Consider the following 10,421-nt stretch of genomic DNA (forward strand, 5'->3'; position numbering starts at 1 on the left):
CGACAAGCAATAAACAAAAAGAAAAGGCACTGAGTTTCTATTTTAAATTTTTCTGAGCAAGTTGTTTTTTCTACTTCTTCCACTCACTGATTCCTTTGCTTTATTTGTATTTTGAGGTGATCTCCCTCTACCTTCATCTCAGCTCTCTGCCTCCTCTGTATGCATTCTGAGTTCACGCTCAGCCCTTATCGATTCTCTGCTAGACTGATTAATAAGGCAAATATGACTGACATAGAATCTGAACAGATTAAAAGATGCCAGATGTTAAGATGCCACGCGCCATTATTGTAGAGTAAGTAGAAATGCCTTTAAATGTTTCAAAAGCAGAAACAGGGAGGGAGGGAAACCTTTTCTTTGTCACTATCCATCAACAGAGCAGTTGGTGAAAAAAGTCCATACCCTTTGGGATTCCTGTCAGCAATTCTGCTGAATTCCAATCTGAACAGAAATGAAATATAAACTTGTAAAATACATCAAATGTCAGTTGTTGGTCAAATTTCAAAAACTCTATGTCAGAGTAGGTACAGAAAGGTATAATTGTAAAAATGGAATATTCATATTTCTTCACTTAAAACGTTGTGCTAATAACCACTAAATTAGTCTCATAGTGCTACATTAGGTAATATTTTGACCCATCACTGTCAGTATCAAAGTTTACATATACCAAGAATATTAAATTACATGATACCCTAGATGTGATGTGATGCAACTACTAAAAGAAAACTGAGCAAAGCATTGAAAAAAAAAACAAACAAACAAGTGAATTAAAACATTTATGACAGGTATTGAAATTCACTCTCTATGAAATATAAACTTTTTATAATTATAATTTGATCGGTGGGGAAACTCTGGCTGCAAACCAGAAAGGGATAAAAAGTTAGCAATCCTTTAGTGGCATCTAGAGGCAGATGTGGGGACTTCGCTGCCAGTCTTTCTGATACAGTAGCTCTCAGAGGCAAATAGATGGATTATGAGAAAGCAGAAACAAATGCAGAGCCGTGGAGTGTTGTTGCGACATCCCTGTTTATCTGTGTGTCCACAGGGCGAACAGTGCAACATTGTGCCGGATAATGTGGATGATATTGTAGCAGATATTGCCCAGGAGGAGAAAGAGGAAGGTCTGGATCCAGTTTCTATTTTTCTCTTCCTTGCTTTTACACAACATTAAAGAATAGTTAACAGCGGTATGCTGTTATACTATATCATTATATATCTTGTTTCCCTTTACCATCCTGCAGATGATACCCCAGAGACGTGCATCTACTCCAACTGGTCTCCATGGTCCGCCTGCAGCTCAGCCACTTGTGAAAAGGGCAAGCGGATGAGGCAGAGAATGCTGAAGGCCCAGTTGGACCTCAGTGTTCCCTGCCCCCACACCCAGGATTTTGAGCCTTGCATGGGTCCTGGATGCAGTGATGAGGGTGAGTATCTATCTTAAGACCAAAGGTCACAGTGTTTGCCAGGAAAGCAAAAACCTTTTTACAGATGATGACGTAAAAGAAGTCTGTATTAATTAGTGTTTTCTAAAGGTTCAGCATCCACTAAAGTCCCTTTATGAGGATTTTTAATCTCTTTGATAATTTTTATTGAAGTTTTAGGGTTACTGCATCCATTAATGTGACAACCTAAAAAGTGAGGGCATGTTTTAAAACCAGCCTTTGTTGTAGGGCCATCGATAATATCCAAGGTACCATTCTACTGCAGCTATTAAATTAGAACAGAATAGAGGTGAAGGAGAGCACTTTGTTTGTATGGCAGCCTTTTAAATTTAATGGCAAGTCAAATTAAATTGCATGAGGCCGTTAAATATATTTCCTGAGATGTTAACAGCAATTCACTCAGGAAATAATGTCTGCTGGTGGTTCAAGGTTTATTTTCTCTTTTTTCATTTCCTGCCTTTATGTATCTTTTCTCTCTCCTTGGGGTCAGTCAGTTTATGATTCAAATATGGATGTTTTATAATAAACATTTAACATAAATAATTTAAATGCTTTACAGGGGAAAAGATTAAAACACTTCAGCACTAGAGTTAAATAAAATCAACCAAGAAAAAATATAGAAAATGAAATAGAATGAAATAAAATGGGATTTTAAAAAAGGAGTCAAATAAATAGTGTTTGAGAATCAGCCAAAAAAATTCCGTCAGTCATAGATTCAGCCTCACACCTAGTGTACTTGTTCCTTTGCCAAACCCTACTGCTTAGCTATTTCAATTACATGTGCTGGGTAAGTAACTCCTGCCTCCTTCTGTGGGTGCCCGTAACACATGCACACTGTCGTCCTCCCTCAGTGTAGCCTGGCAGACTGCCCTCACACATCAACGGCATGAAAATAACATCTTGGCATACTGTAACTATGGATGTCTATGATTAAAATTGGCTGTAATTCCTACGTCGTTCATCTTATCTGATCTGTAAACACCCTCAAATTAAAGATGAAAGCTGGAAATTCAACTTTGCTGTCCTGTGAACTGGAGCACAGAGCCAACACAACAATTAATGTCACTGTCTTAGTATTTATCAGTGACAGCTTTAACCCCCTGCATGAGCTGAAGTTATACTGGGTCATGTGTAACACTCTCAAAATTATTAAAATTAGTAATTATGGGTCTTTATTAATCAATTACCAGTTACATGTCCAAATAATAATTGCTGATTTTTTTTCCAGATTTTTTTTTACCCTTTTACTCTTGACTTTTCACAGACTATTGTACAATGCCCCTCACTATCTGATCTGTCACAACAAGGGTACAAGGTGTATGCTGATATGTAGTTTCATGTCATCACAAATGTTCATCTTGCCAGCGTGTACAGCCATTACTGCTCAGAGAGAGACAGCTGGTGGGTGTAGTGTGCACAATCTGCAGATTACTGTGAGGAACAGTGTTTGGGTGAACAGATCTTTTAATACTCAAAAGTTGTGCCATCTGTTGCTATTGGGTATTGGTGGACATTTTGCAATTATAACATAGATCTAAAAGATGCTAGTTTGCTGTCTGTGAAATGCTATACTAATAATTGAATGATAACAAAATCACATGAATATGTAACTTTGTATGTGGCGTGAGAGCATAGTTTCTCTCAACAAACTTGAACATGAATTTATTTATAATATTGGGCTTAGTAGAGTTGTAGAATTTCACCATGCTTTTGCCTACAATCTTGAATTTTCACCCCTGGATATATAGCATGCATACAGTGACAAACTACTGAGCCCCAATTACTGGTTAGATTACAGCAGGAGCTTCATTATTAGTTAAAATTCATTCTTCTGTCTGTGTAATTCTTTTGTATGTAAGAGGTCACACTCTCAGCCAACAACCTTTTCTGAGAAGAGAAACAGGAGAAATAGTTTTATCTGTATTGTTAGGTAAACCAGACTTTTTGTTCACACTATCATCATTCTTGCAGGTGGCGCTAAACAGAAAAGTGAAGAAGAGCTGGCAATGACATTCATTTGAGTTGCATGTGTTCCCTAATTTAAAATAACAAGCATAAATGAGAGTAGATAATCCCCTACATCTAAGACTTATTTTTTCCTGTTCCCCGTCTGTTCCCCACATGTGTGTTGACAAGAAAGAAAATCTGTTGATTTATGTGTTGCAGAACCTGGACATTTTTCATAAGCTTACACTAATTGCATCCCTGCCTTCTTGTAGCTGTGACTGTGTGTTGTTTCAATTAGGATCAAACACATGATGAAGAAGAGTGTAAAAAGCATTAGAGCTCTCAAAACAAACAGATGAGCAGACTGGATTCACTAAACAATATCAAATACAGATTAGTATGTACTGTTATTATTATTATTTGTTACACGGCACCATCTATACAAGATGTGTAGCTCAAAGCTTTACATTAAGAGACAATATCAGTTAGAGGGGTATCACAACCAACTTAGACAGTCCATCAGAGTCAAAAAGGAAATGTTTATTAACTCAAAATAACGAAGGCAGTGGAATGGCAGTGTTGTTGCATGGTGAGTGTTTTAGTGAGATTTTCTGTCCCTAGATCTCAATGTGCAGTAGAGAGATCTGACGGCTCTACCAGGGATTTGTGGGAGAAAGTTTTAGTCAGTGGGCTGTTTAAAGCTAGCACAATCGTCTCTATATCTCAGGTAGTAGATGTTACTTTTTTGTATGTTTAGAAATTAGTGTGCTGTTTCATTTACATTCCTTATATGCAGCTGGAAAGTTAGATTGTAGTCAATGATCTAATGATCACACCAACATTTCTTTCCTGTGCTTTTTTAATTTGCTAAGATAGCACTGTTAATTGCGAGCAAAGTTTCTTTCCTCCTAGACGAAAAACTACAGTCTCTGTTTTCTCTTTAGTAACCACTGCTTTTTTGAGCAGAACTTGCAGCTGTGTATCACTACTTGACCTTGCTTTCCTGCTCAAATGTTTGTGTAGGTAAAATAAGAAGAACACATGAGTATTGTGTAATAAGTAAAAAAAATAGTAAAGTAATGACAGTAGCATAGAAAAGCAATTATCTTAGTCAATGAGGTGTCACTGTATGCTTGAACCATCATCTGTAAATAACTTAGAAGGGTATGTATGTTTATTTTGTGCAAGAACAATTAATGTTTTAAGTTTAATTAATGTCTTAAGTTTAATTTGGTTCAATAAAAGGTAGTCTATTCTTATATACATCTAAACAGGTAATGTATCTACAGTATATATACTTTAGGAATACATGAGTACTGTGTGAAGCACTTAAAGTTTCAGAAAATGTCAGATAATGACAAAAAAATCACCAGTGATTTGTCTCGCAGAAATCTAGTTAGATGCAAATAACATCAGTGTTGACCACAGCAACAACAAAGCTTCATGTGGTAAGGCGCTACAGCAGTACACAACATGGCGCACGCTATAAAGGTAACAGAGGAATCTCACAGCCATTGACTGCATATCAGACTCAGACAACAACAAACACAACTGAAAACAGGATAGAGCAGTTCCACAAAGTTCAACCCAATAAGACAACAAAATTTTGTGTGTGCTGAACACTGACGAGTATTGATAACCCGTATATCAATACCCAGAGCTGCTCAACAACTCTGAAAATGACAAAACAAGCTCTGTGTTGCACCCTGGTGCAGCAAATAGAGAACGATTTACCAATGCAACAAGCTGTTGAAAGCTGTTATAGTTCATCTTTGTCAGTTACCAAAATCACTGACCTCTCTTGAAGCTTGCTGACATCTTCCCCTTTGGCCTCTGACTCTGTAGATGCTTCCACCTGTATGATGTCAGAGTGGATCACCTGGTCTCCATGTAGCATGTCCTGTGGAATGGGCACACGTTCCCGGGAGCGGTACGTTAAGCAGTTCCCCGACGATGGCTCAGTCTGCACCCTGCCCACAGAGGAGACAGAAAACTGTGTGGTTAATGAGGAATGCTGTAGGTTTTCCCTTCTTCGTTCCATTTGTCAAACTTCTCCACTGACACACTATAGCTTTAATGTACAGTAAATAGCACTGTAGGTTCACCCTGCCTTTCCTTTTGGCATTAGCTCCCAGCAGTTGCCTGGTTACAGAGTGGGGTGAATGGGATGTCTGCAGTGCTACTTGTGGTCTTGGCATGAAGAGGAGAGAGCGCATGGTGAAGATGCCTCCTGCAGATGGCTCCATTTGTGGGGCAGAGGTGTTAGAAGTGGAGAAGTGCATGATGCCAGAATGTCGTGAGTAGCAGCATTTTCAGGACCACAACTATCCTGACACCTCCTACACTAGAAATCTACAAAATTGTCCCATTAAGCAACAGAGCAAAAGCAGGCCGTAGCCTAACTGCAGATCGCTTTAAGTAGCCCTGTAAGACAATCTTACAAATGGTTCACTTGTAGCAATTGTGTGATTTGAAAACAAGTAACGAAGAACATTTATTTCAGATTTTACTCTTTAACAGTATAATTTGAAGGAAAATCAAAACACAATCCTAATCTGATCTGTTCCATTCTAGTCTAGATGTTTAACACATATATGACCATTTTATACTATCATATTATGTCAATTTACTAGACATATTTGTTACTGAGAGACTCCTGTTGTACATAGACACGATTCCATGCATGCTGACCCCATGGTCTGACTGGAGCGACTGCAGCGTGACGTGCGGGAAGGGTTTGAGGACACGACAGCGCATGCTCAAGTCCCCCGTGGAGCTGGGAGAGTGCACAGAAGAGTTGGAGCAGGTGGAAAAGTGCATGCTACCAGAGTGTCGTAAGTAATAACCATCCCTATCTATGTGCCTGCATGCCGTACCTCTATTCACTTATATAATTTATGGAAAGTAATGATTTCATTACGCAACCTGGTGTCTTGATGCTGATGTACACACAGGGCAGAGAAAGGAAGTCAACTACCTCTGTCCTATGCACCTCTTCCAAATTGACAGTAATTTTGACTTTATCTTGGTAGTGTATACGAGAGGTAACAGATGAGTTCATGTGCTGTATTTACATTGTAGCTGGAATTAAAACTCCTGTCAAGTACAGCAGATGACTCAACAGACATGAAAAGTTTTTAATGAGAGGCTTAGCATTAAGAAGGGATGAAAACAGTCATTTAATATAATTAATTATTTTTAATTAAACATTTTGAGATTAGTGAGAGCTTGCAGACCTCATTGAAAGGAATGTAAAATGACTTGCTCACTACACAATTCCCTGAAAAACAAGTTCACAGGATCTGTGTGTTTTTTATTTAAAAAAAAAAAGTATTGTATTGGCTTTGAAGAAAAACTGTATTGGTTTGGATATATGTTTTATTAACTGTCTTTGTTTTTCTCTGTTAAATCATGCAACTGATTTTCCACGAGGAGCTGCGTTGTTATCAAAAAACAAGGCATTAAACAGAGGCTTATTTTTAAGCAGTACAGTTCTCTTTAAATAGAAATGTGTTGCTGTCTTTATCCAACTATCTTGAGATAAATAATACTTGACTACACCAGGAGGCAGGAGAAGCTGTTGCCAAACCAACCAAAAACTGTGAACCTGCCAGGAGAAACACAATCTAATATGTTTTTTGTCCAAAAGGGCATACAATTACTGATATACATATTTTATGTATTTTCTTCACGTCAGTTTTTATGAGTTAACAGCAGGATGCTACATAAGAAACATGTAGTTATGTGAAAACAAATCACACCCTCTGGCAAAACAGAAGAGTATTCTCTGAGGTGCCACTGTATAATCTGAGATAAAATGCACTAAATTCCCTAGACAAGGATTTATATATAATGCATGACATATCGTGCACAGGACATTGCATCAAAAAGTCACAAAGTATGATTCATCAAGACTGTGTCATCTGCATCAGTCATTATACCTTACTTTGTCTTCACTGTTTATCCTCCTGTTTCATCACTTAAAACTCCTAGGTCAGTTTTCTACTCTGCCACAACTTCCTCTGAACCTGTCTCTTTCTGTCCAATTTGGCCTCCTCAGCCATAGACTGTGTCATGTCAGAGTGGACCGAGTGGTCAGAGTGCAATAAGTCCTGTGGGAAGGGTCATACGATCCGGACTCGCATGGTGAAGCTGGAGCCGCAGTTTGGAGGAGACACCTGTCCTGAAACCATCCAGAGGAAGAAGTGTAAGATCAGGAAGTGCAACCGGGCCAACAGCAATGAGAGGAAACAACGCAAGACTGAACAGCGTGAAAAGCGAAGGAGCAAACAAGCCAGAGTTGAGGTCGCCTCTGAGCACCCAGGTTGGTATCTGCCCTTGTTTCATACAGAACTAAAACACCATACAGATTATTTTTAAAAAAGAAAGACATTAGAGGCATACACATAATTTCTCTCTTCCTTTTTCCTGATTTCTTTCTTTAGGTTGTAAAATGAGACCGTGGTCGAGTTGGACAGAATGTACCAAGCTGTGTGGTGGAGGTATCCAAGAACGGCTCATGACGGTGAAGCAAAAGTTTAAGACTGCCCAGTTGTCAAGCTGCAAGGACAGGAAGGAGATCAGGGCTTGTAATGTGCACCCCTGCTAGGAAGGAGTAGGGGAATGGGGGTTGATGTGGACAGGAGGAAGGGGGTGGAGGGGGCTGGGAAGAGAACAGGGCATGGCACACTGTTGCACAATGATCCAATGCACTCTGTTTAGGGCTGAAATGGCACATACTTGAATCTGTATTGGTTAAATCCAGAGCTCAGGTCAGTTGTCGTCAAGATAAGATGAACTACAAGATCTCTCTGGATTTAAACTAGCCTGATTCATCTGTGCTTTCAAACTAGCTCTGATACATACGACTCTTTTGCAAGATTACTGTAAACTTGTTGTGGTATAATATATCTTGAAAAATATAATTATGAAATATAAATTGATTTAATAATAAGATAAAGAACTGTTATATCTTGTGGTATCCTTAAGTAGAGTACAGTGTATTCCAGACTTTAAAGCACAGGTGCCCAGCCATTCCAGTGTTTTATATGCCTTCAATTGTTCAGTTGTTTCTAGGACACACAATGCCCAGTTGACTTTTTACCCAGCTATATTGTTGTACATGTAGAGTCACCATGATTGAGATCTGTATGATTTGGAGCATTATTAGAAGATTTTGTTATTTTTTTGCTGTGGAATTTTTTGATAAGAATGTGTCCCAAGATTCTTACCAAAGTCTTGTGTAGATGTTTTCTAGATGTCTTCCCTTCCTTTTCTTTATCTCTGTTCCTCTAACATATTAATATTTTGGAATAATATCACCTTTACAATAAAAGTAAATGTGACAACTTGTCACCTGGATCTGTCTTTTTATTTGCGGGGGATTATGGTGTAATGTGGGCAGGTGGTGGTTTAAACTTTTTCTGCCACTAGATGGCGGTAACTAGCTTTGCATTTTATAAAGAAATTCATTCCTCAGGCTGCCTGTTCCAGTGTCATGCTGTACCAGCTGACTTATTCCTTTGCTTGGCACAACCTCTCATCACAGATCCATAATAGCCACAAGGGGGCAGTGTGATGAATGGAATGGAGAAATTCTAAATAACAGATCCATTTATTTATCCTTGTGTGGTGATTTGGTATGCAAATAACACTTGGAAAACTGCCTGAAACTGATTAGGATCATTTGCAGCACCTTATCATTCATACAGGAGTACAATTTCCAGTCAAAGGCGGTGGAACAAGAAAATAATTTTACACTAATGACACAAACGGAAGCACATTCAAAGGTTTTGTTACTCCACAGAGAAGGTCCACTCTCACACAGATTGGAGATGGAAAGCAAAGGAGTTTTTACATACATGTTCTGGCTCTGAAACCATGAAAGAATCTGCCCCCACCCCTCCTCTCTGGTGTAATTGGAGGGGGGAGGGGATAGTGTCAGGCTTTCCTCACTGTGGAGCTCAGGGGACAGGGGTGAAAAATTCAATACACACATCACAATGCCATTCCTGTTTCCATGCCAACACAACCACACATGGGGGAAGCCTACACACTTCACAGGCGATAGAAACATGGAGGGGGAATTATTACAGGCGTGATTGAGCTGTTAAAACACAAAATGACTCTGCAGACTGTAACAGGAGGTGCATGGTTTACAAATAAAAAAAAAAGAAAAGAAAAAGAAAAAAAGAAAAGGTTGAAGTATGTGTGTTTATCTTTGTGTGTAGTCTGATTAGAAAACCCTCTAGACCTCATCCAGTCTAGTGCAGTGGCTGGTGGTTATGTAGCCCAGCTGCAGTACGAAGATCAGACTCAGACTGGAAATCAACTCAAAGATGCAGTTATGCAAGTAGCCCTTCCATGTCTCTGTGATATTATAATGAGCTTCCTCTGTCTGTGGACACATTTATGAATATTTATATTCTGGGGGCAGGCCACACTGCTGACATAAAAGCTGAACTCTCCAACTTATTCCTCATTTATCCTGTTTCTCACTGAACTTCAGGTTTCAGTTCCAGTGAGAAAAAAACAAAAACAAAAAAGGTCCATGATGTTGGGGATGGGTGACTGAAACATCGCTGCCACAAGGGATAGGCAGCATCTTTTAGAATCCAGCGGATCCATCACCTTTTTGATTGACTGTTTTTTTGTGCCTCAAAATCTTTGGAAGGCAAGATTCATGTACTGTAGGTTATTGCAACATCCTATCCTTTTTACAAAAATGCTTCAGGCACAACACTGCGGTGGAAGCAGGATACAGTGGGTTTATGTATGAGAGGTTTTACAATATCTATAAAACTCATCAAACATGGATCATCTGTCTCTAATATAGTACAACTTTAAATTTTGCATCTTGATCAAACATGCACTGGCCCTGAAGGTCAGAGCACTGCAACTGAAAACAACAACAAAAACAACATTACAATCTGGAAGTGATTCTCTACACAGGAAGCAGAAGCACAGGGCCTCTGCCCATGCCTTGCGTCATTTATAGCTGCTCAAATGGATCAGACCAATCACAAGAAGCTTTTA

The 10,421-nt window shown here is 39.0% G+C and overlaps 1 protein-coding gene across 1 annotated transcript in view; it reads left to right on the forward strand.

Moving 5' to 3' along the window:
- spon1a (spondin 1a) overlaps window positions 1-8,738 on the forward strand; it is a 65,330-nt gene extending 56,592 nt beyond the window's left edge. The window contains exons 10-16 of the mRNA XM_018668053.2: window positions 1,043-1,118; window positions 1,239-1,421; window positions 5,232-5,402; window positions 5,515-5,682; window positions 6,056-6,220; window positions 7,447-7,710; window positions 7,832-8,738. Of these exons, the coding sequence (XP_018523569.1) occupies window positions 1,043-1,118; window positions 1,239-1,421; window positions 5,232-5,402; window positions 5,515-5,682; window positions 6,056-6,220; window positions 7,447-7,710; window positions 7,832-7,995 (1,191 nt within the window). The 3' untranslated portion in view covers window positions 7,996-8,738. The remainder of the gene's footprint in view (window positions 1-1,042; window positions 1,119-1,238; window positions 1,422-5,231; window positions 5,403-5,514; window positions 5,683-6,055; window positions 6,221-7,446; window positions 7,711-7,831) is intronic.
- The last annotated feature ends 1,683 nt before the right edge of the window (window positions 8,739-10,421 follow it).

This window comes from Lates calcarifer, linkage group LG2 (genome assembly GCF_001640805.2).
Source record: "Lates calcarifer isolate ASB-BC8 linkage group LG2, TLL_Latcal_v3, whole genome shotgun sequence".
Taxonomy (NCBI): Eukaryota; Metazoa; Chordata; class Actinopteri; family Centropomidae; genus Lates; species Lates calcarifer.